General features: G+C 54.0%; 2 protein-coding genes across 3 annotated transcripts in view; both read right to left on the reverse strand.

Annotated features, from left to right (window-relative positions):
* Positions 1-1,420: 1,420 nt before the first annotated feature.
* On the reverse strand, positions 1,421-6,603 carry Rho (rhodopsin). The gene is made up of 5 exons (XM_057781706.1): positions 6,243-6,603; positions 4,490-4,658; positions 2,839-3,004; positions 2,504-2,743; positions 1,421-1,531 (listed from the first exon to the last, which is right to left on the reverse strand). The coding sequence occupies exons 1-5, from the start codon at positions 6,601-6,603 to the stop codon at positions 1,421-1,423; spliced, it is 1,047 nt and encodes a 348-aa protein (XP_057637689.1).
* Positions 6,604-11,975: 5,372 nt separating this feature from the next.
* Positions 11,976-25,286, reverse strand: part of Ift122 (intraflagellar transport 122) — a 71,695-nt gene continuing 58,384 nt past the window's right edge. The window contains exons 19-29 of one of the 2 annotated variants that reach the window (XM_057762489.1): positions 24,453-24,624; positions 23,078-23,180; positions 21,038-21,178; positions 19,757-19,851; positions 16,979-17,079; positions 15,390-15,555; positions 14,615-14,726; positions 14,138-14,263; positions 13,163-13,242; positions 12,723-12,887; positions 11,976-12,410 (exon numbers count right to left, since the gene is read on the reverse strand). In XM_057762489.1, the coding sequence (XP_057618472.1) occupies positions 12,321-12,410; positions 12,723-12,887; positions 13,163-13,242; positions 14,138-14,263; positions 14,615-14,726; positions 15,390-15,555; positions 16,979-17,079; positions 19,757-19,851; positions 21,038-21,178; positions 23,078-23,180; positions 24,453-24,624 (1,351 nt within the window). In that variant the 3' untranslated portion in view covers positions 11,976-12,320. Of the gene's footprint in view, positions 12,411-12,722; positions 12,888-13,162; positions 13,243-14,137; positions 14,264-14,614; positions 14,727-15,389; positions 15,556-16,978; positions 17,080-19,756; positions 19,855-21,037; positions 21,179-23,077; positions 23,181-24,452; positions 24,625-25,286 lie in introns of both variants that reach the window. The other variant, XM_057762482.1, reaches the window with a different exon arrangement.

The raw sequence follows: 25,286 nt of genomic DNA on the forward strand, positions 1-25,286 counted from the left end.
TCAGTTTTGGTGCCCCAGCATTCCTGTTGGCCTCAAACCCAAAACTCTCTGGAATGAATAAAGATCAAATGCCGAGGAAAATAGTATATCCAGAAAGGGAGCTAGGAGCTGGATCCATGAACATCCTACAGATGAGGCCTGTCCAGGTCTTACACTGTGTTTCTGAGCTCTTCAGAATAAGGGTGGCATCAGGGACTCAGTCACTCCCTGAGGATAGGCAGATTAGCATGGCTTCTAGAACTCCATCTGGAACTTCTAGAAATCAGGTCTGGAACTGTTGCTACCTGATTGTTGGTGCGGAAGAGCAAATGTGTCCAGAAGCCAAGAGGGAGGGCAGGATCTCAGGCCAAGGAGGATTGGAAGACATGAACCAAGAATGCCGCACTGGAGGCAGGACCCAGGTTTTGCCTGAGACCCCTGGTCACAATGCTCTCTCAGTCCTAATGACTGCAACCCCCATTGTTATCATCCCTGTAATCCAGCTCCAGCCCTGCACAGGCCTGAAGGCCTGGGTCACTGGTAAAAGTCTACTGGGGCTGAGGGAAATACCCTGACTGAGTGCTTGGACCCGGCCAATTCACTAGCAGTTACTAACAAGCAGAGACAATCAGGATGGTTAATTCTATTAATTAATATCTTTGTACACAAGTACCAGCTGTACTGTTTATATACAAAGTATTTGCACACACACATACATTCTCTCTCTCTCTCTCTCTCTCTCTCTCTCTCTCACACACACACACACACACACACATTCTCTCTCCCTCCCTCCTTTCCTTCCTCCCTCCTTCTTTCCCTCCCTCCCTCCCTCTTTCCCTCCCTCCCTCCCTTCCTTCCCCTATCTCTCTTTGAAGCAGCCACATGCTGTCAGGACCTGGAACTTAGGATTTCCATCTCGGGGTGGGGAAGACAACCAGGGCAGGGATGTAAAAACAATTGCTTATAGATTCCAGCCAAACATGACTGGCTCTGCCAGGCTGAGCACCTGAGGACACACGTGTTCCCCTCCATCAATCTCCTCACTCACATCTCCACTCATTCAGTCACTCGCTCCTCCCTTCATCCAGCTAGCATTTATTAGTTAGCTACTGTGAGCTCCATTCTGTCCTAGTCACTTAGTCCTAAGCTGGGACAGTTGTCATGTTCTTGAGCAACAAGCTGGGGGGAAGGGTACAGATCCCACTGGTCCCTGGGAATTGGGGACTCCAGGTTGCAGGTCTTGGTGGATGGATGTCCTTTCTTGGGCTGTCCCTGTTGAGTGGGGAGCCTCATTTTTCTTTCATGAATTAATTAAAAACAAAGAAAACACTGAGGGAGTCTGCATGACCTCATTCCAACGGGTGCTGCTCCTGGTGGGGGCTGTGGCTGGGGTGGGTGGGGACAGGAGACTCCTACAGTCAGCCACAGTCTCTGGCCAGGCTTAGGCTGGGGCCACCTGGCTGGTCTCCGTCTTGGAGACAGTGGCAGAGGCCTCTTCATCACCGAATGGAACCTTGCCACAGCAGAGGGTAGTGAGCATGCAGTTCCGGAACTGGAAGGCAGAGGGTGCCAGTCAGGACCAGGCCCCACCACCCAGCCCAGTCTCAGCCCCACCATCCACAGAATGTCCCCTCAACTAAGTCTGGCTCCTTAGCAGAACTTGCTAAGTGAATGTTTCCCCAGCGCCAGAGATGCCAGGAACCGAGCAGAAGGGTTTTCATCAAATGATATTTCACGGTGTCCTTGAATGCTTAGGACCTTTTGTGAATGATCTCTTGTAATTTGAGAATTTAAGATTTGGCCCTTCCCATACATAGGAAAACAGGAGCCTGGAGAGGGAGACTGTGACTCTCCCAAAGTCACACAGCCTGGACGTGGCAGAGCTAGGACATGAACCCAGAGTCTCAGTCTGGAGACCACATCCTTTCTGCAGAGAGACAGTGGCTTTTAACAGCGGCTTGTTCCCACTCCTCCCAGATCTAGCATTTTTAGCAACTTCTTCAGCTTTACAAAAAGTGAGACCATTCCATTCCCGGCCTTGGAACTATTTGTCATTTTCTGGTTGTTTTTTGAGACAGACTCTCATGTAGTCCGGGTTGGTCCCCAGATCACAAAGAAGCTTTGAACTTCTGACCTGCCTGCTTCAGCCTCCTGAATACTGGGCTATAGAGGTGCACGACCACATCCTAATTTTGTGGGGGTACATATCACCATGTAGCCCAGGCTGACCTGGAGCTCAAGATCCTCCTGCCTCAGCGTTTAGATTATGAGCGTGTGCTGCTGCACATGTGTGCCAGCTTCTAGCTGACTTACGAGGCCGACTTCCAGATCATCTGTCAGATGTATTTCACAGGAGCAGGGGTCAGGTTACCTGGTCACCTGGAGGGCTTACTTCCAGGCTACCCAGAGACTGGAAGGTGGCCGGCCTGAGAGCTGACGGCCTGCCAGCAGTCTGGGTGGAACTTCTCTCTCTTGCCCTATCCTCTCCCCTCCCCCTATTTCCCTCTCTCCCCACCCCAGGCACCTGTTTGTTCATCATGATGTAGATGACCGGGTTGTAGATGGAGGAGCTCTTGGCAAAGAAAGCTGGCACGGTCATAAAGATGGGGCCAAAGTTGGAGCCTTGGTGGGTGAAGATGTAGAAGGCCACGCTGGCGTAGGGAAGCCAGCAGATCAGGAAGAAGATGACCATGAGGATGACCATGCGGGTGACTTCCTTCTCAGCCTTCTGGGTGGTGGCTGACTCCTGCTGCTGGGCAGCCGCCTGCAGGGGTACAGACCCGTGTCCAGCCCATGGGGTCCACACATACCTAGGCACCCCGCTCTGGCCACCCAGCGTGGGCCTGGGGACACGCGTACCTCCTTGACTGTGAAGACCAGCTGCCCATAGCAGAAGAAGATGATGACCAGAGGGATGGTGAAGTGGACCACGAACATGTAGAGGACGAAGGACTCATTGTTGACCTCGGGCTTGAGTGTATAGTAGTCAACCCCACATGAGCACTGCATGCCCTCGGGGATGTACCTGGGGACCAGAGACAGGGGCAAGAAGGTTGGAAGGGAGCACATCCTCAGCTGAGCCTAAGTGATGGAGGAGGGTCATCTTTCTATCTGTTGCTTTCATTGGTTAATTAATAAAAAAACTGCTTGGCCTCTGATAGGGTAGAATTAAGATAGGCAGAGTAAACAGAACAGAATGCTGGGAGAAAGAAGCCGAATCAGGCAGTCGCCATGATTATCCCACCTGATATAGACGCAAGTTAAGATCTCCCTGGTAAGCCACCTCGTGGGGCTACACAAAATGTCAGAAATGGGTTAGATCAATATGTAAGAGCTAGCCAATAAGAGGTTAAAACTAATGGGCCAAGCAGTGTTTAAAAGAATACAGTTTCCGTGTAATTATTTCGGGGCATAAGCTAGCCATGCGGGCGGCTGGGTGCCGGGGACGCAGCCCTGCCGCTCCTATTACAACACCTAAGTCCATGGAGGCTGGAGCGACTGTAGGCCTTGGGAAGCATGGTGTCTTTACCTGCTGGCCCCATCGCCAGGTAAGACTTATCTGTCTCTCTCCTTAGGGCAATTCTCAAGCTTCCTGACACTTGACCACACAGCTCTTTTCCACCAGCCTGATGCCCTTTGGTGGTTTAAATGAGTTGGCAGAGGATGCCGGGGAGGAGGGCTGAGGCCTGTCCTGTAAACACAGCAGTTTGGAGATGAGGGTCTCCTGGCAATAGCAATGCATTCTGCACTAGGATAGGCTTGCTGCCCTCTATGGGAGTTGGTGCAGCTTCTAGAAACAAGGCTGTTGTGATGATGTCTGTGGATGGTGACGCTGCCCTCGGAAACCCCAGGGTGTCCATTGAGTGTATCTGTAGAAACTTGCCAAGCCAACAGGAGGAAGATGAGGACTGAGGCCAGCCTGGGATGATGGGCTCTGATTTAGCAAGGACCACTAGGTGGGTTCTCGAAGGGCAGGGCAGAGATGTGGGGAGAGAAGGAAGATTCTCTGAGGCTTCCTGGTACCTAATAACCTGTTCAGGTGTCCAAACCACTGTCCCTACCCTCTCTTGTCTTACCTACATTTGGAGATGGTGGCCTGGAGGCTGGATGGGACCCAGTTCCTGGAGTAGCTATAATGACACCATGCATGTTGGGAAAGTTCAGCTTTCCCATGGGGCTGAGGTCCAAGGTCACAGAGAACTGCCCCATGCTCAGGAGAACTCAACCAAAGAGGATTGTAGTTTGGCTTTGACTTAACTGTGGATTAGGGACTCGGTCAAGGTGAAGGGTTGGGGAGTTCAGGGTTCCCCTTGCCATGGGGCTCAGCGATGGAATCAGACTCACTGTCCCTCCCTTCTCCCCTGCCTCAGACCATGGCCTGGGAAAGTCACCAGGTGGGGCTTAGGGGGCGAGACCATGTTATATAATGCCTGGAACCAGCTCCTAGGCTCTGTGTTCTGAATGGGAACCCCACAAAGGTCTTGCCAGACGCAATGCTCAGTGCCATTACCTGGACCAGCCGACGAGCGGGGGAGCAGCACAGGCCAACGCCATGACCCAGGTGAAGGCCACACCCATAATGGCATGATTCTCCCCAAAGCGGAAGTTGCTCATGGGCTTGCAGACCACTACATACCGCTCAATAGCCAGGACCACCAGGGACCACAGGGCGATTTCACCTGCAAGGCAGTTGGTAGCTATCAGTCCTCCAGCTCTGACCTCAGACCAGAGAAAACAAACATGCCCAGAGAGCACAGGGCAGCATGATTGAGACTTGAGCCCAGCCCTAGGGATGCAGTGAGTTTGGCCAGGAAGAGGGAGGGGGATGAAGAACCCATGTGGCAGAGATGAGCAAAGGAACACCAAAGACCCGAGAGCCTTTCTGTTTGGTTAGAGCTTTCGGTTCACGAGACACTGCCTCAGAATGCCCGGGGCTGCAGCTTTGGGCCACACACTGGGTAGTGCTTCGGCATGGAAAACACAGGGACAAGGAGGGAGCTCCAGACTCCAGCCCACATGTCACCCATGGAAACTCAGTATGGAGAAGGGCCACAAAGTAAGCCAGCCCCGGGACACTTCTGAGTAACGGGAGTGCTACAAACAAGAATTTCTGGATGACAGCTGCAGCTTGGGTCTGACCTCACAGAGACAAGCTCACTAGCATGGAACCCCAGTTTCTGTCCAGAGACTGGGGGACCGTGATCACAGAAGGCTAACAGAAGATGCCCACAGTGCAGCAAAGATGCCAACCAAGGCAGCACCCCGGACATGGAGGAGATAAGATAGCATCCTTAGGACCCATTGCCCTGGCCTTGCTTGGTCTTTGTCAGGCCCAAGTCCATTGGTGGCATTGCTGGGTCTCAGTCAGGAGACCCCCACTCTGGTTCCGGCCCTGTCATGTTTCTAAATGAGTTTTCACCTGCTCCTTGCCTCAGTTTCCTCGCTAAATAGGCTCCATTGTTCCCATGGTAACCTCATTAATTTTCAAGTCAAGTGAGAGAGATGTTTGGAAACACCCTGTGTGGCAAGGCGGTCCATGCCTGTGATCCCAACACTTGAGAAGCTGAGGTAGAAGGATCCTCAGCTACACAGTTTAAGGCCAGGCTGGACTATGTGAGACTGTGCCCCTCCCCCAAATACAGAAAGAAAAAGAAAATAAACAAACGAGGAAAGTAGAAAAAGACAAGATCTCCTGAGCAAATTGGGAGAGGGGAGGGGAGAGGCAGGGAGGGGAGCAGAGAAAAATATAGAGCTCAATAAAAATCAATAAAAAAAATAAAGTAAGCGGCAAAAAAAGGTGAAAGAAATGAATCCTCTGAGATTCCCAGTGTATGGAGCATGCACTCATGAAGGAGGCCAACAGGATTGAGAAGGCAGTCAGACAGACGCCCAGTACACCGACCCAGTTGTCACCTGGACCAGAACCTATGTGCCTTTTCTTACTCATCCTGGTCCTTAATCTGAGTCTGGCCCAGCTCAGCTGCCTCAGAGAATACCCTCACACACATCATAACTCCCCAGGGAACCCTTGACCTCTCTGAATCCATGTTTCTTGCATTACTCATGAGATAGATGAGCGTTCAATGCTTGCTCTAAACAGCCTAGCTCAGCATCACGGTGTTGTCGTAAGGGCTTTGGATGAGGCCAATTGAAGAGGAGTGGAGAGAGACCCGTTAAGCTGCTGCTCCCAAGCTGCAGACCCTCCCCAGGCCCTTTCATGCCCCCTTGGCCCCCACACTACACCCCAACCCCTCTGCTCATACCGCCCAGTGTGGCGAAGAAGCCCTCGATGTTACATCCTGTGGGCCCAAAGATGAAGTAGCCATGCAGTGAGGTGTAGAGCGTGGTGGTGAATCCTCCCAAGACCATGAAGAGGTCAGCCACAGCCAAGTTGAGCAGGATGTAGTTGAGTGGTGTACGCAGCTTCTTGTGCTGTACGGTGACGTAGAGCGTGAGGAAGTTGATGGGGAAACCCAGCACGATGAGCAGGAACATGTACGCTGCCAGCACGGAGAACTGCCAGGGTTCCGCCAGGTAGTACTGTGGGTACTCAAAGGGGCTGCGCACCACGCCTGTGGCGTTCGAGAAGGGCACATAGAAATTGGGGCCCTCCGTGCCGTTCATGGTTGCGGCCCTTGAAGCTGCCCCACAGGCTGCTCGTCAACAGAAACTGAGGCTGCCTGCCTAGCTCAGCCACCTACAGCTCCCACAGCGCAACTCTAGGCATCAACCCCCCCAAGACCCTTATAAAGTGACCTTCTCTCCCTAAGCCTGGGCTGATTCAGCATCCGGGAGATATCATACTAAGAATACTAATCTCACTGCTGCTACTGGGGCCTAATTGGCTTGCAGAGGGGCCAAGGTGACACCGGGTGGAGGCCCTGGAATAAAGGAAGGGTGTCTCGCCTTGTCTTCCCCAGCGTCCCCCCAGAATTTTCAACCCCTGTCAGTATGGTGGCCTCAGGTTGTGACTGGGGTCTCAGGACCCTAAGTTTGTTCCTCCATATTGCTCCAACTGACAACGCCTCTCCATGAACTCTCCTACCCCATCCCTTCCCAGTCCCCTGGCCCTGACACGAGCTCACTTGGACAGATCTGAGCACAGTCAGCTCAGTCCATTACCACCCATCCCACCCCGCCCCGCCAGGCCCAGCAGCTCGATAACTATTTGTTGCATTCAATTGGAATTTGCTCACTCACTCGTTCATTAAGCATTTATGAGCTAGCCACCTGGGACACAGAGATGGAGGCCATGGCCCTGCTAAAAGTGCTTCTGGCCTGAGCAAGACTCAGTCAGAGGAAGAAACACTTTCCAGTCCAGGGAGGGATGACCGTGGGCTATGGAGAAGGGGATGACCTGCTCGGGTGGGGCAGGACAGAGGCCCCGCATGAAGAAGCAGGCTGCCAGGGTATTCAGGTGAGTGTGTGCAGCCTGGAGGCCATAGTGAGGGCCTAAGAAGTTTTGCCTTATCTAGAAGGTAATGGACATACAGCTCAGTGAATCTCAAGGGCAGAGAAGATGGCCAGAGATCTGGGGCTTCGGGGCTTCAGAGTACAGGCTGAAAGATGCTGGCCTGCTGGGAATACCTATCTGAGGGACAGGCTGCTCCTGGACTAGCCTGAGGTCTGAGGGTGTGAGGCCAGCATCTCTGCCGGGTAGCTGAGGTACCCGGAGGCCCCCGTTGTAGGACCACTGTCCAGCTGACATGGACCTGGAGCACCCACTGAGCCCCAGGCAAGGGATTTGCTTCGATTGTGGATCCCACAGGAGACAAGAAGGCAGCACCCCGTGAGGGAGATGGTGTTGAGTAGCAGTCACAAGGGGCAGACAAGGAACAGAAGGGGGCTCCCACTATGCAGAAGCTACACCCTACAGCATATGAGTTAGGAGCCGATGACGGGGGAAAGCGCCATGCCACTTGCCACACAGGTACCCAGACCGTGGAGCTTGGAGAGGAGGCTGGCCAGGGAAGTGTTCACCTCTGAGACTCAGGGCCCTTCCGCTCTCTCTCTTGCCCAGTCTCTTCACACCTGGGATTCCTAGATCCATGTGCTCAAAAAAGCAACCCCCTTCCCGGCAGGTCCCGACTGAGAAAAGGAACACAGGACTGGTACGTGCGTCAGGGGGTTGGAGTTGGCCTCTAGACATTTAAGGAGCTTGACTTGGTGATTAAGACCAATATGAATAAGGTCAAGGTGGAGGTTTTGATTCTGACATGACCCTGGTGGGCACCCCCAGATCTACCCTGACCCCCACCCAGTTCAGCAGCACCTCAGAAGCCTTGGCAGCCAACTCTTGCTGGGGCTGACTAGGAAGCTTCTCTACCATCTCACAGGGACTTTGCCCATCTCCCAGGCTCTGATGTGAACCTACAGGGTGGGCTGGGCACACACAGTGAGAGCTTGGTAAACACCTGCTGACCCAGTGAGTGAGCGGGCGGGCAAGAGCTCCTCTGGAAGGGCTGTCCTGCTCTAAGCTGGGTTAGCAGGCGCAGATGAGGGGACACTGGAGTCTATACTGTGTGCTGGTTCAGGGAGACAAGTTCAGAGTGAGTTGAGACGGCCATTAGAGGTCACCAGCTCTGACTGACCTACTGCATCTTCAGTTGCAGAGACTGAAGTCCAAAGTGGGTCACCGAGGTCACGTGATTGGCTAGCAACAGCCAGGGCTATGACCACACAGTCTGCAGAGTTCTGTGGGTTCCTTCGTAGGAGAGACTCATTCAAGCGGTCAGCAGAGGAAGGGGCCTGCACTGAGTCACACCGACGCAGATGGAACAATGGTCACTCTAGAGGAGGCACGGATTCTAGCCCGTGTCTCTGAGTCAGGGAAATCTCACCTCCCCCTCTAGGCCTCTGTTTGCTGGGTCTGGGAAACCTGGGGCACAACAACCACATCCAGACTGAGCCTGACTTGCTGTCCCCACCAGCACGACTGATGTGCCCTGGCTCCTCTGATGTCCCAATCAGGCCCTGAGCCAGCGCAGTGGCACTCCTTCCTGAATGCCCGCTTCTATAGGCTGATGGAACTCGTCACCTCGGTCCTTCTCTGCTCCTCCCTCTGGTCCCAAGGAGAGTCAACACCACCACACTCCGCAGCAGGGGCCGTCCCCACTGAGTGTCCTGTCTACTATCTGCATTGTCACCACGGAGACCAATGGCTCCCAACCTGTGAATCACAAACTCTTTGAGGGTCGCATATCAGATATTTACACTATGATTCATAGCAGTAGCAAAATTACAGTTATGAAGTAGCAACAAAATAACTTTATGGTTGGGGTCACCACAACATGAGGAGCTGTATTAAAGGGTCGCAGCATTTGGAAGATTGAGAACCAACGACCTAAAGCATCTTGTCCTACTGAACCAAACTCACTAGCGTATCTGGAATGCAGGTCAGCCGAGCCTGTTTCTGGGCGTTCAGCTCTTGGCCCACAGTTTAAAGACACCCCGTCCCTGTAGGTCAGGACCCCTCAGCATAGGTAAGCATGCAGTCCGGCTCTGGTTTCTCACCCTCTCAAGTGAGGGGTATTGGAAAGAGCAGTGCTACACAGGAACGTGAGTTACTGGGGCTGGGCTGTTAAGAACCGTGAGGTACTTGGATGTCAGGGCCCTGGGAAGCTATCGTTGGAAGCTAGCTACAGCCATGTTTGGTGGCTCAGAAGTACGGGAAGTTGCGGGGCACTGAATGGAGGATTAGGGGCTTAGCCACCAGTGCTAATAGCTCTTAGGCCTGAGAAGGAAAAAGTGCTGCTGGGTCAGCAGGCCCCTCCTTTTCCTCTCACCTGTGGCTTAGTCCTCTGGCTGCGTCACCAAGGCCTTGCTGAGCATGTCAAGGGAACCTGGGAAGAGAGGCCTTCACTCCTTTCCATCCTTACACTCCTGGCGTCTGCTTCAGTCTACTGTGTTGAATGCTGCACCGTCTCAGGGCTACAGACAGATGAACTGAAAGGGAGAAGCAACAATCTGCTCCTAGCCCCACCTGCCCTGCTCAGCTCTGCCTTCACTGTGTGAACTGGAGCCAATAAAGATGCATAATGGAGGAATTCTGAGGCAGAGCCATGGTGTGTGTGTGTGTGTGTGTGTGTGTGTGGTTCTGGTGTTAGCAGCCTTTCAGATAGAATCTATAGAAATGTAAGTCCCGCAGGAGCACAAGTGGCCAAGAGGGCCCCTGCAGACCTCAGAGGAGGTAGCCTCAGAGCCTGGGGCAGGCCCACAAGCCTGAGTCACAGGGAAGGAGCAGTCCCAGGGTGGAGCCCTGTCTCAATGTAGGAGCCTTGCCTGGTGGGGGCCTCAATGGCCCAATCACCTTTGCCATTGCTACGTAAACCCCAGGCCAGGGAAGAGGCACAATGGAGGGACGTCAAACCTGTGAGGCAGAGCCATGGGGACTCTTAGCTTCAGCAGCCATGCAGAGGGAAAGGTCAGGGAATGGAGACCCACAGATACCCTGCTGTGGACGCGGCACACAGCATCAGGACACAAGCCCTGACAGTCTTATCAAGTTGTGGGGCTCCAGCAGTCACCCCTCCCTGTTCTCACCCTCTTTCTGACAAAACCATCACTTCCAGTTCCCTGTCCTAGCTTCCTTCAGTCAGGGTTCCTGTGAGTTCCATTTATAGATGCTGGCTATCGTTGAAAACTCTGTATTCAAGCTGAGGAAGTGTCCTGAGGAGGAAATGGAATCCAAGTAGGGAAGAGAGCAGATCATGGCGCTCAGGGCAAAGGCTACATATGGGATGGGTCCAACTTTGGCTCGGCAGGTACGTTTGTTCAATCAGGGAGTGCCTCTGGACCTCAGTTCCACTTTCTGTGTGCAGGCACCCCTCGAGACTGCTCAGACCAGACACAATGATGCATCAGCAGGAACAGGAGCTATGGCCAGGCACTGCCTCAGGGGCTTGGCTCCCAGCAGGACTCTCCTGAACTTGTGTGTTATGGGCTGAGAAGATGCATGCCGGCATCTCAGACAGCCCCCAGCACCCACCCACCCCCCCAGCCATAGACCATCTGATCTGTCACTGTGATTGACGCCTGTTGGGTAGCTGGCACTGTTTCCTCCCTCACCCCACTTTTTTCTCAGCCATATGCAAATGATTTCAGTTCAAGGCACGCGCTAATGGAAATCCTAACACATTAATAAATGTTTAGTGCGAGAGAGAGCATGCATGAGCATAAGCAATTAGACACTCGACGGAGGAGTTGTGTTGGCACAACTGTCTGGCTCCCTCTTTCACTCCCTCCATCATCTCCACAGAGGCAGAGGGGTGGGGAGAGCCTGGACCTGGCCTGACCTCTGCCACCCGCTCTACTCATATCTCTTCATCCCAGCAAGTGGGCGCGCTACCACCAGCCTCACAGGGGTCCTCAGTGCGCCTCCCAGCTGCTCAGTCTCCCTGCTCCCACTTGTTAAGATACTGCATATGTGGAAGTGTGGGGGTGTTGCTGCCTGTCCCTGGGCAGGTGGCAGGCAGGAGGACTTCCGAGATTACACCTCTAGGTGCCCACTCATGGCTGGAAGCCCGAGGACCCTATCACCTGCTGCTCTTCTGATGATGGCCAGCACGGGGGCTGTGGCTGCAGAGGTACCCCGTGTGTGTGAGTTCTCCTTCCCACAACACCCTACGGATCCCAGCTGGAACCTCCAGCTTCATGCCCTAGAAGGAAGGGAAGGAGCCACGAGGCTGGGCACCCTGTGGAAGTGAGCCCCATGACTGGTCTCCGGGGCAGCTCCAAGGACAAGACTATTCTCTGGAGCCAGGTATCTTCTTTTCTTGTCAAAATGGATCCTCTTTGAAACGAAATGAATAAACAACAACAAAACACCCATGTCCCTGCCCCTTCCCATGCTGTCTTTTCATTAGATTACGTTTTTAAGAGCACACAAAAGCAATGTTCCTTTCAGATCAAATTAGAAACAGGTGCACTTTTGCATAAGGAAATTAAGTTGCAGACAATATGAGGATTTCTAAGACGCAGACGCTGAGGGAAACGAGCAGCCCTTTTATTTGTCGTTATTGGGGCAATCTGTTGGCTAAGTGCGCACAGTAACGGGCTGACAGATCTGTGGGCTCCAGTAGGCTGCCGCGAACACTTGAGCCCTTCTAAAAGTAACAGATTTTTTTTTTCTTAGAAAATATATGTACGTCCTCTTCTCCATCTCCTGGTGCTATTTACAAGGCACGGAATGCCATAAATAGGAAACCTGTGGTTACACGAGGCAAGGGCCCTCCCCAGCATACAAACTTCATCTGGGCAGGAGACATGTTCTGAAGGTTTAATTCTTTCTCCCGACAGCAAGGAGGCCTGGGGAGCAGGTCGTCCCTGAGGCCAGTCAGTGCTCACGGGCCAGTATCATCAATGCGTCTCCGGCAGTAGGGGCAGCAGGCATGTTGGAGAACCAGCAGCTCATAGTCCTCCGAATGGAACATCTGAGGAGAGACAGCCCATGACACAGGGGAGCAGGGACAGGTGCCCCATAAGCCCTGAGCGTAGGCTGGGATATGCTGCCCTGAGGGGAAGCGGCTAAGTAGTGAGTTGTTGCCAGCCACAGCAGAACTGCAGTGTGCTGGCCTGAGGACTGGAGGGCTCTTTATCCTGAATGAAGTTAACAGGTACTTCATCCCTCATTCAGGGGGTGCTGAGCAGGAACCAGGTGAGGTCCGCTGCAGGGGCAGGCTGTGGCCAGCTCATGATCCTCCCCTACACGCCCAGAGGGGAAACAGCCAGTGGGAGGCTGGTACCTGAAAACAGGAGGGGCACATGGTGATGGAGGCATCGGGCAGCAGCGAGCGGAAGTACTGCCACTGCAGCGGCGGGGGCCAGCGCTTGATGAGAACGTCCCTTCGGCTCATGGAGCGCAGCACTGACCGGTTCACCACCACAGGCACGAACTCAGAGCCACCTTGCTGTGAGGAAGATGTACATGGGTGTTACACCCTTGGTCTGATCACCAAGGGGTGGCCTAAGGGACATCACCACATCTCAACTCCAGGCATCCCTGACAGAGACATTCTCCCCACGGCAGCCCTGAAGCGGCCTCGGAGCCACCTACTCACCACAGGAAGCTGTCCAGCTCTCTTTCCCACTGCCACACTAACTGAGGGACCCTGAGTGTCTGGGGAAAGTACTGATGGCTCTCCACCAGGCCTCTCGGCTCCTTCCCACTCTTGAGGCGTCTCACCTCAAAGCTCAGCTTGGCTGTGAACGGGTCATCGTCTCCTATGGCATCCATAGCCTCATCCAGTCTCAGCGTCTGGGAGTCTGGAGGGTTCTGGTCAAGGATGGAGCTGGAGGCCCAGGGAGGCCCAGGCACCACCCTCCAGCCCACATTCACTTCCAGGGGCTGGGCCAGGTCTTCCCCCTCATAGCCTTGGGGAGTAGTACAGCAGCTGGGAGAGGCCTCCAGGTGGAAGATGGGGAGGAGGGCACAGGCCAGAGAGAGAAGGGGCCCCAGTGAGATCATCTGCTCCCCCTGTCCTCTAGTCACAGAATGGCTGCAGGGAGGGGCCATTCAAGGGCCCTGAGTGGGTGGAGACAGGCCCAGTGCAGCTTGAGAAACTCAGCAGTCACAGCCATGGAATGAAGGGCAAACACTCACAGAACCCAGTTCCACCAGCCTTCCCTCTGCCCGTTGGTACAGGCAGGAGAGCCGTATGCCGGGAATGGTTAGGTGTGGTCAGTGGATCCAGTGAGTAGCACCAAGCTGTCCTGGGTCCTCAGCCACACTACTGGCGGGCATCTCTCTAACTACCTAAGGACGAAGCACTTGGACAGTAGAACCAGAGAGTGAGAGGCCTCCTGTCACCCACGAGAATGGGGTGACACCCAGGAGCTTCTGCCTTAGTGATTGCTACCACTGCATGAAAAGGCTACCCGAGTCGAAAGCTGGGGTCCCTCAAGTACACAGACTACATCTTCTGCTTAGCTGTGGACCAGACACAGGACGGGTGCCTTTAGGCGCAGGGTAGGGGACCTCACAGGAAGACGAAGGTGCCACTCTCCTTGTGCCTGCAGGCTCTGGCCAACTCTATACCCATCTCTGCTGTCAGTCCTCACTGGGACCTCCCCAGTCTTTCTGGATCTATTCCTTCTATCCCTGCCTGTGGGCATAGCCCATGCTGGGACCCTGCCCTGCCCAGTCCAGAACACAGGATACTGTTGCTTGCAATCTCCTGCCATTTGCCCTCCCTCTTGTGTCTTGGGGCCTCCAGGTCGATGAGGGCAACAGCTTCTTCGTCAGTGATTCCCTCTTCCAGGTAGAATTCCACCAGGTGCAGCACCTCTGGGGGATAGGAAGGGACTGGAGGATGACCTCAGGGGAGCTTGGGACCATCACACCAGACAGTGTGTGAGCAGGTGGAATGGCCAGAGATGCCCCCTTCCCCATGGGAGAGGAGGACCAGGCCTCCAGTAACCCCTCCCATAGCAGCTGCTTTGAAGGAGGGAGGCCAGGACAGCTCCTACTGGTCTCACAGACTGAACAATGGACCCCAGCACTATAATAAGAGTGGAGCTTTTGGTTGGGGACATGCTGGGTCCTGTCTCTGTGGATCCTGACAGCAATTCTGCATGTAAGGCATGGTGGCAGCTCCTTGTGCACAGTCACATGCCTTTAAGCAATGGCGTGCCTCACCATAGGACGAGGCGGAGAAGATAAATGGCTGGCGGCAGTTGATGCACACGTTGCCCAGGTTGTTCAGCAGTGGGTTGTTGGTGGAACAGCGGTAGCACAAGGGCACCAGTTCCTACAAAACAAGCTCATGTCTGCCCAGACTGAACCAGAAGTACACACCCGGCCACTTCCTCCCAGGGCAAAGGACCACATGCTGTGGGGAGGCTGGCCAAGGCTACAGACACACCTGAAGCCCACACCTGAAGCCCACTAACCCAGACCTCAGCAGGACACTGTCTTCATGGGAGCAAATGCATCCACTGTCGCTTCCTGCCACTCCCCAGGCTCTAGGCACTGTCAGGTACGTTTTTTATGCTGCACAGTGGCCTCCTACCACCTGTGGGGAAGGGTCTATAAACACCCACCTGACAGGCAGCCAGCTGAGGTACTGGAAGCCTGAGGCACAGCTTGGAAGGGGTAGACCTAGGATCAGAACCCAGGCCTATTGATGACAACTTCCTGCTTGAGCTTAAAATCAGGACTCTATAGATCTGGGGTGTTGATGGGGCCTGGGGAGCACAGGGACACCCAGGAAGAGGGTCAGCCCTGAACAAGGCTTAAGGGAAGAGACAGTCTCTAGGCACAAAGGGTTGAAACACAGCAGGCTAAGCGGAGAGCAGGGGGCAGAGGACAGCTAAGCAGGAGGGGACCGGCCAGCACTCGAGCGGGAAGCCTCAAGAACACAGCAGTCATCTTTCAAACAGAACCGAGACCAGGCTCAAAGGCACACCCTCACCTCACTGTCGTGGAAAGGCTTGGAGCGGATGGTCAGGGTGCCCAGTTCAATGGACTTCTGGATCCTGGCGGGGATCTGCAGCCCCCGAAGCTTGTCATAGGCGTGCCGGGCCAGCTTGTAGGCGCCCAGGGCCTTGCTCTGCTTGGCCAGTGTGAAGAGGGTATTCCTGACATCCGCAAGGTTAAGGACAGCAGAAGTGTGACCGGGAGCCAATACCACCCACCTCTTTTTTTTTTTTTTTTTTTTTTTTTGCAGGGAAAGGGGTATCATGGTCTTACTATGTAGTCTAGGCCAGTCTCAATCTTTTAGTGCTGAGGTAACAGCCATAACCTGACTTAAGATTCTTGGGCCTCCTGGCACCAGGCGGTCCCCTGCCCTAGCCCTACCAGCTGGTGTAGACTGCCTCAGAGGGGCCACACAGCACTGAAAACGCCCCTGCTCTCTGGGTCCCTCTGAGCCCCTCATCTGAGGACAACAAACCTCCATATGCCATGTGAGGTCACCTCTAATTCTGGCTGTGCCCAAGCCCTCCTCATCCTCCCTGCCTCCCTGGAAAGCAGCTGTCCCTGGCACCCCAAGTCACATGGCCCTCACTCTCCTCAGTGGGACCCAACATCGTTCCAGCAACCTGAGGCGCAGATCTCCCTGTCTGTTTCACTCTACAGCCTCCAGGTCACAGACCGTGTCAGCAGCCACTTCTGTGTTTCTACTGGACAACACCAGGGAAGGCTCAGCACTTAAGTTAACAAGAAGCTGGATCAACAGAAATTTCAAGACAAGTTAGATTCAGGTACTTAGGTAGTGGGAGTGGCTGTGGCGCCTGTGGTGAGCCTGACCTGCCAGGTAAGGGGTTGTCACAGTGAAGGCCATTTGTTTGGGACGTTTCCCCTGAAGTAAACAATGAGTCTGAACCCTCCAGGAAATGGGTTCCGAACAGGGAGCTGAGGGTGCTTTTCTGGGAAGGGCTCCTACAGAAGGCAGGCGGGCCAGCCAGAAGAGGGCAGGGAGCTGATGTGAGAAAGGTTGGACCATTTCCCCTCTGCCGCTCTCCTTGGCAGTGGAGAAGCAGACTCACAGAGATGAGCAGCACCTCACACAGGAGCTGGGTCTGTTCACACCCACCTCTCTATACCACCCACCCTCTCGATAGTCTTCCCCGCTGCCTTAGTCACCTCCTCTGGGCAGCTGCCTCTGACTAGGCCTTACCTCCATTTTACTTGTGGGCATAGTGGACTCTGAAACAGGTCTTGTCTCTTGTCACCACCTCTACTAGATGGCAGCTTTGTCACCTGGGCTGACATGGCCCCCGATTCCAGCAGAAAGACCTGCCTGGGCTTCCTGGTCCCAGCCCCATCCTTCTTTGTGAGTTCTGGGAGGCCTGGGACAAGGTGCTGGCCAGACTCACAGGCCAGGTGCCGCTAGACAGCCCTGAAAGCTAAACCTCCCCTTGCCACTAGAAGCTCAGCTGCCCAGCTGAGCCTCTCCCCACTCCCCAGTGGCTACAGAGGGAGGGCGCTTCTGCCAGTTAAGTGCTCTGTGGAGAAGTGGGGCCATTAGACAGAGGGCTAGGAGGCTGGTGGGGAGGATACACTTTGGAGATGCCCAAGGGGGTGGCCTTGGTCAGGCTGTGCAGCAAGAACTTGGAGATGTTGAAGAGGGTTTCGGGTAGATCGAAGCTGAATGGCTCCTCCTGCAGCAAAAGAAAGGGAGTAACATCCCCACTGGGAGGAGGGGCACTCTGAGCACCTACTGTGTGCAGGCCATCGCGGTTGGCCCCCCAGCATTAACACAAGCTTGTGGGCTATGCAGTTTCAGTCACATTGTACCAGAGAGGGAAGTGATGCCCTACCAAAGGTCAGCCCACGTCACCTGCCAGAATGGGAGAGAGATGAGATTCGAACCCAGAACTTAACCCCCAACCCCAGAGAATGTTCTCCCAGCTGCAGTGTCCCTGAGTTTCCTGAGTTCAAGACCTTTATGGGAGTGAGACTTAGTGGGATGCTTAGCCCTTCCTGCAGGACACAGGGAACCTCTTCTTTGTTCCTCAACAGCTGCAATGTGCCACCAAATGCCCATGGTGCCCAGGCTAGCCCAGGCTCTAACAGGTAGTCTCCATGACCACTGGTAGAGTGACCAGACCTCCTGCTCCCAGGGACACCAGTACAGCCACGTCATCAGGGAGATTCTCTCCACAGGGCTTGTGCATGGTGAAGACCTGCTTGAGGGAGGCTGACACGGCCATCCAGCTACAAGCGCAAACCACACTTCAGATAATGACAGGCTGGCCAGCTCCCCTCCCACCCAGAGCTCCCTAAGGGTCTGACTAGGCTCTCTCATTACAGCCACCAGGCTCGGCTTTGGTGAGGCCCAGAGCTGTGAGAAATGGTTTCCTATATCTTTGGTTTAGAGCTCAGTGACTTCTGTCCAGCGACTTCTCTTCAGGACTTCTCTCCATCAACTTCTGAATTCCTAATTACATTTATTTCTTCCTATTTTCTTTTTTCCCTCCACCCCCTCCTTTCTTTGGTTATATCTTGAGAAAGGATGATTGTGCTGCCTCCACCTCCTGAGTGCTGGGATTCAGGCATGTGCTACCATACTGCTTTACCCACTTACATTTCTGTAGCTTCTGTTGGCTCCAGGAGTGGAGGGAAACCCAAGACACATGCTCTCCTGGGCGTGAGCGTGAGGAGCCAGGCACTAGGTAAGCAACCGTCCAGATCAGCACTGCTTCTCTGGGAAGGAAGCCCTGAGCCTCTAAGGGTCTGTGTTTCTCTTTGCCATCTTATGATCCTTTCTCACCCAGGGTTGCATGGCCCAGCGCCAATCCTCAACTGCCCTGGCCACAGCCTGCCTTCCACAAACTCTTCCCCCTGCTCCTCTTCACTTGTCCCCTCCTTGGTAGCAGGACCACCTCTACAAAGAGCCTCCTCAGAGCTTTTCCCTTGAGAGGCTGTGCTGCTTACTACACTATGAGTTCCTTATGGCAGAGACTAAGTCTTGCTCACCACTGTGTTCCAGGCCTCATCACAGGGACTGCCACATGCAGACACTGGTTGGAGGAATAGCCCAAGAAAGCAGTTTTGGCCTGGAGGCCAGCCTGGGTCCCAAGTGTGGCCCTAGCCCAGCACTGTGTGCATTATGAACAAAGCCCAGCTCCTGCATAGACAAAGAGAAGCAGGCACACTGGGAATTCAAGAGCCAGGGAGTAGGCACCCAAAGCAGCTTAGCACACCCGGGTCTGGTCTGCCTCATACATCAGTTGGGTGCAGACTCCTGTGTTCATAGCTTTCCTGCTGTTTGGGACAAGGGGACCTGAATGGAAGATGAGTCTGCTTGAATCCATAGATGCTGCTGGCAAAGGGTTACGGATAGGAGCGGGGTTACGGATAGGAGCGGGGTTACGGATAGGAGCGGGGTTATGGATAGGCACAAAGAGCAATAGGACAAAGGGCAGGAGCACTCAGGAAAGGCGGGGCCCCTAAGAGGTCAGAGCTGACACTGGTCTGAGGTGAGTGGGATGTGAAAGCTGCTATGACACCTCCAGATGAGGGACGACAGGAACCAAAGTCACATTTCCTAAGTAAACTCAGAGTCCTCTCAGACACCCCGTCTACCATCTCCATTCCATTGACATGGGTACAGAGAAGGTGCGGGACTTGCCACAGTCACACAGCCCAGAATGACATGAGGCATCCAGAATCACTTCTGAACCTATATCCCAGAGGCTGAGAGTGTAGAGGCAGTCAGTAAGGACTCTAACCCAGGCTCTGCCATTGCTAATGGCGGCTCTTCTCTGTGTGGCACCTGGGCTTCTGCATCTGCAGATGAGGGATATACTTATGTCACAGTGTGGCTGAAGATCGAAGGGAGTGCACGATGACAGCTAGTGTCCAACACCGAGCAGGGACTCACTGACAGGGGTCACTGGTGTGGCCCAGCTGCTGCCACAGAATACGCTCACACCGTGGGTTAATCAAGACTGGCGTGCTGAGGAGGCATGGGATGAGGCACAAGAATCAGGGAAGGACCTCAACCAATTGTGGGTGTCTGGAGATCAGGGCAGCCCTCTCGTTTTATGGGGGAAACTGAGGGCCAGAGAGAGAGCTTCAGCCTTCACTTATCTAGATAGGCTTCAAAGACAGAGCTAGAAACTGGAACGGCCGGTCCCAGCTTTGGACTATAACTCTGAGCCCCAAGGTTTGCTTCATGTCAAAGAAGTAGCAGGTGATGGAGAAGCACCTGCACTTGCCAAGGAAAGTAGGGTTTCTGGGCAGTCACCACATCTCCAGACCCTCCTCTTCAGAGGCCCTTGCTGAGCATGTGAGGCCCAAGGTGCCCATCCCTCAGTCTCCCAGCCACCTTACTGTGTAGCGATGAATGGTTTGGTAGCCATGGTACAGCTCAGCCAGGTGCTGGAAATGGTGGAATTTGTCAAGCATCACATCCTTCTGGGCAGGATCTGCTGGGAGGGAGGAGGGGAGGGGGGCATGAGGAGAGGAGAGGAGAGGAGAGGAGAGGACAGGACAGGACAGGACAGGACAGGACAGGAGAGGACAGGAGAAAGACAGGAGGGGAAAAGAGGGGAGGAGGGCAAGAGCAGAGGAGAGGAGGAGGAGAGAGAGGAGGATGAAAGGGGAGGAGGGCAGGAGGGGGAAATGTGTCAAACAGTATTGCTTCTTCCTATGCTGCTCAGAGGGGCCCAGAGGGCAGTGATGGACAGGTGCTCCACTTAGGAGTGGTCCATCTTATCCAGGATGATAAGAATCTTGGCTGGGCAGAGCTCCTGACCAGGAAGCACCTGAAGAAAGACCTCTCCCAGGCCACACACTGTACCCTCCCAGCTCTGTCCACTGGGTCAGCACCTGCTACGTCCAGCAGTGGAGAAGCCTCCCAGCCCAGGCACACCAGAGGAGCCTGGCAGGACAAGGGTGGGCAGATGGCACCTTCACTGGCTGGCTGTGTCCATGTTGCACCTCTGCTTGTCAGCTATTTATCAGAAGTGCACATCAAGGGCCAGGACAGAAAAACCCCAGCTCACACCTGGGCCTGATGTTCTGACTGGGAGCTGACAGCTGTGCCTCAGGGTGACCTGAAGGAAGCAGCATGGGGCTGAGCATTAAGGAAGGCACTGCCACCCTGCAGACTCTGTCTCCAGCGCTCTTCTCACCACCGCACACGGCCTTGGGCACAGCTACCTCCCTCCCCTCCACTTCAGAACGCCTCAGGGCACCATGGGAAACCACTGAGAGCGACTCTGAAACTGTCCTCCTGCCTGGGATGAGGGAGACTCTGGAGTAGGTTATTGTAAGGTGATCTCTTCATCTTTTCATTTAATTAAAAATTTTTTTTAAAGCCAGGGCTCATGTGGGCCCAGCTCCAGGCTCCCAGGTAGCAAGAGAAGGAGATGCTCTGAATTAGCAATGCAGGGTGGGACCTCCCACCCAGAAGACAGACTGCCAGCCAGTCCTACTTACAGGCAAACTTGAAAGAGATGACAGGCCAGATTGTGGCACTGCAAAGCGTGCTCAGGAACAACACACTCAATAAACAAGCCCAGGGCTTTAATGAAACAGCCCTGCTCTTCTGATTTTATCTGGTGCCAGAGAGGGGCCAGGGAAGAGGCCAGCCGGCTGTCACTCACTCACCTTGCGCCATGTCGAGGCACTGCATGGACAGCATCCAGTAATAATAGGCAGCGTCGTTAAACCTGCTCTCCACCACAGCATTGTGTGTGAGCTGCTCCAGCACGCGAACTGCTTCCCCTTGCCTCCCGGCCTTGTGGAATGCTAGGGCCACAAAAGCATATGCATGTCACGGGGAGTCAGACATAAGCAGGGAGACTGAGTGGGGCTTACATGACTGCTGGGGAGGCAGGCTACTCGTTGCAGCATCTGTGGTGCCTGGTTGCTGAGATGCGCCTCTCAGGCCTTAGGCTATAAATAACCAAGGCTACATCCTGAAATAAGCACAGGGAGATACACTCCCTTTGGCTGGGAAATGGCAACCTACTTTAGCAAGGCACGGCAGAGAGAAAACCTGAGACACTAAAGCCTGGCAATGCCCACAGAGAATGAAACTCTGAGACTCTTAGGAGGTACTAGCAGGACCTGCTACTCTGTGGAGCTTGGTGGTTCACAAAACACCTCCACTGCTGATTACTGCATTAAATCCTCAGACAAACTTCTAAAGAAGAAAACCAGCCCCTTTCTAATGAATGTGATGGGCTTTGGCAGGTGGGGGCAGAGCATCATGCTCTGGTCAGGGAAGAGAAGCCAGTCCAGTCCTGAACCCATCATTAGCTGTGCACTTTCAGAAACCAACCTTGAAAGATCTGGTTCAGCTCACAACCCAGATATTTGTGAAAACAAGTGAAGAATTTCTCAATCATGCCTATGTCTGTTTAACAGAAATTTCCTGGGCCCCTCACTACCATGAGGCCAACTTCTAAGGACCCTGGGTCTGCCAGAGAAAGACTAGGACCTCTGACACCTGCACACGCGTGGGCATCCTTATGACCCATATCCTCCGTCTGCAGAGAAGGAAAAGGTCTGGCCTTGGTTCACTCTCATCTCCCGTCTCTTGTCTGAGTACCAAGTTACTATGGCGATGAATTCTTGGAAGGGCGACACAGACAGATGGATAGGTTGATGTGTTTTGCCCAAACATGCAGATACTTCAGCAACTGGGTGCTCTGGAAATGCTGAGGGGTAGAGAACATGCTGTCCTTCGCAGGGGCTTTTAACCCTGGAGCTCCAACAGGGGGACATTTGTTCTGCAGTGTGTCAGGAGGTGGCAACTGCTACCATATAGAAGTGTAAATGAGATGCTATGGAATACGGCCCACCCACTTCAATTAGGAGACTTTCTAAACAGGCGTAAGAATTAGGCTCCCAGTTGGACAGATCCCGATCCAATTCCGGCTCTGCCGCTCGCTAGCACATGTAGCCTCTGCGTCTCAGCAGGGCTGTTGGCAAGATTCAAGGTTATGCAGGTTAAGTGCCCAGCTAGCACCTGCCACAGTGAAGGCAGTCACATGGCTAACCAATGATGAGCGTTATCAGTTAATGTGCCATACTTGCTTTGGCCTCTATTTCAGATGCCCTCACACCCTGTCATGGCTCATTTCACCAACAGAAGCACCAAGGGGCAGGGAGATTGCTTGGCTTGCCCGAGCCAGAATCACAGTCCATTTCTATCTCGGTAGAGGAAAAGGAAGGTGAAACTATGCCCACCACTAAGGGCAGTTCTCTCTTTTGTCCTGACTATGGATGCTTTGGCTCATGCCCTCTGCAGCTTCCCAGCTAGTGGACTACAGGCAAATGCCTTTGCCTCCTTCATCCTCAGCTCCCTCATCCACAAAATGTAATTAACACTGTTGCCCATACCAGAGAGCAACCTTAAGACTGAAGGGAAGGCACACTGGAATACGGGTGCTGTGCAAGTTAACAGAAAACTGCTAAAGATCTAGGGCCTGTATGGGGCACTGGACAGAGAAGCAACGGGCCCAGGGGGCGTGGCTTCACCGTCCATGTCCTTGTTCTGAAGTCTTTCACCAGCAAACACATCCTGAGCCAGGATGACGGCACCTGTCCTGGGACCTGATGAGGGAGGGGCTAGACAGCCTCTGCCATAAGTCTCAGCAGCCCTCCCCACCCCTTCTACACAGTGCAGTCTGTGTGGCCTACCTTTCTGGGCTTCCTCAAAGCGGTCATTCTCTGCTAGCCACTGTGCATAGGGCACGTAGATGTCATCCTTGAACTCAGGGTGCTTCTCACCCAAAGCAAAGGCCTAGAGGGAGGAGTTGAGGCATTCTTAATGAAGCGGCCCTCGCAGCCCCTGAAAATGTGGCACTTGACTGAATCTGTTAGGGATGTCATATTTTGCCAGCCTGACAACTCAAGAGGGGGAGAGTGTCTTCCCCTCCACCACCCCCAGCAACACAAAAACAAACCAGCTCTCTGAAAACAAAAGGCAATTAACGGCAATATGCAACCGACTGGATTCAATAACAACACAGTCTGTTTCTGGACCACAGAAGCAGCACAGAATCGGAAACATTTTATTTTGAGGGTTTGCGTGGGCTCCTGTAGCGCTGCAAACAGATTTCTTTTAATTGCAGGCGACACCTAAGGAAACTGGATTGACATTATCTCCATCGCTGCTTACTCGCTGTCAGGGGACTGCGGACATGGTGCTCTATGGGACCCAGTGAGGCTTCATTAAAGCCCAAACCACCTGCCAGGCCAGGAGAGCAGCAGAGGAGCACGGGAGGGCTAAGATGAGCTAATGCCGCTGCCGGGTAACATTTATCTCGAGGAGCCACTACTGCTTCATCCCAGCCTGTCCCTCAGGAAGCGGAGCCACTTGGAGGACAGGCAGGAGGCAGGCTGCTCTTACTCAGGTAGAGCCTTGCTGTGCTTCGCAACAGACACCACTGATCTCTCCAGGTGACACTCTCCAGGGCATAGACACAGAGACGCTCTGCCCTGGCTGCCTCGCCAGCCCTGGCTCCAGGACAGCCTGGCTCATACTCCTCACTGATCCTCTCACCCCACGGGAGCCATGACTGGGAAGAGGGGCGAGGGCAGGGACAGCTGCCCCTGAAAGAGCTCTGCTAGCTTGTGTCGGAAATGCATGGTTGGCATTTTCTGCCTAATGCCATACAGGTTTAAATGCCATTCTGTGTGTCCCTGCTTCAGAGGTGAGCCCAAGACTGTGGAGCTGGTGAGAGATGGCTCAGGCCTGCAGCAGGTACTGGAGTTCCTCACGCTGATCCTCACAGCCCTAGTGACTGTCACATGGCTGGCCCAGAGCAGGCAGCCAGTCACAATTTTCTGACTGAGTGAATGAATGTATGGACAAATGGGAAGTTATGGTGAAAAGGCCCTCCAAGACATTTTGGCTCAAGGACTTTGAGGAAAAACCTGACTGTCAGGCAATGGCCCTTCTCTCCTGAGGGCCGCTTCTCTCCATCCTTGCCCCAGCCGCTCAGTACTCACTGGCCTACAGCCAGGGGCTCACTTAAGAGTCCCAACCCAGTGAGTGCACTCGCTCACTCACCTCGTCCCAGCGCTTGGTGTCCACATACAGCTGCACCAGAGACTTGAGGTCACCGACCTTTAGGTAGGTCTCGGCAGCATAGCCAGGACTGTCCAGCTTCTTGAAGTACCGAGCACACATGAGCAGGGGCTCCCGCTCAGCCTTGTCCAGCTTTCGAGCAATGTCAATCAACCTGGAAAGGAAGGGAGGACACCTGTGAGGGTCTGAGGGAGGACGAGGTAGGAGGCTCTGGGCCTGCTCCTGCTATGCACCACGCTAACAATGGAGCTGTGGACCCTGGGGTCTCATAACTCATAGGCAGTTATAAGAAGAATGGATGTACACTCCAGAAGCAATGACAGGGTCCAAGAGTGGCTGCCACTCAAGACACTACCCATACCTCACATGCCTCTTACCAGTGACATCTGGGGATCCTCTGCCAGATGTTGAGAAGGACCCATGGGACCTTCCAGATGTGGTCTCACAGAATCACTTTCCTGCCCTGAGAGGGAGGTATAGGCATATAAGCACCTCACTTTGCAGTGAGCTGGCTCGAGTTTGACCTACACAGAGGGGAAGCCCCGTACCCAAGACTCCACAGCAGGAAGTGGCAGAGGGCTCATTCCAGCACTGTCAGGAATTCCCACAGGAAAAGCAGCTGCTGGGGCATAAGACTGTCTCAGCAACTGACACTCTGGAGGAAGTGGCAAGTGTGAAGCCTGTCCTGGGCCAGAAGGATGATTAGAAGCCCTGGCAGTGTCCTCGTGGCTAATGTGTTGACTGCAAGGAGGTCCCCAAGTCACTCATGTCTTCCCAGTAGTGACCGGTCCTCCTCCTACCCATCAGGGCATGTGC

The sequence above is a fragment of the Chionomys nivalis genome, chromosome 1, assembly GCF_950005125.1.
Source record: "Chionomys nivalis chromosome 1, mChiNiv1.1, whole genome shotgun sequence".
NCBI classification, from domain to species: domain Eukaryota; kingdom Metazoa; phylum Chordata; class Mammalia; order Rodentia; family Cricetidae; genus Chionomys; species Chionomys nivalis.

Coding starts and splice junctions, on each gene's coding strand:
- Rho (XM_057781706.1), bottom strand. CDS start 6,603: ATGAACGGCACGGAGGGCCCCAATTTCTATGTGCCCTTCTCGAACGCC. Junction 4,659..6,242: donor CTTCTTCGCCACACTGGGCG/GTATGAGCAGAG, acceptor ACTGCCTTGCAG/GTGAAATCGCCCTGTGGTCC. Junction 1,532..2,503: donor ACATCATGATGAACAAACAG/GTGCCTGGGGTG, acceptor TCTGCCTTCCAG/TTCCGGAACTGCATGCTCAC.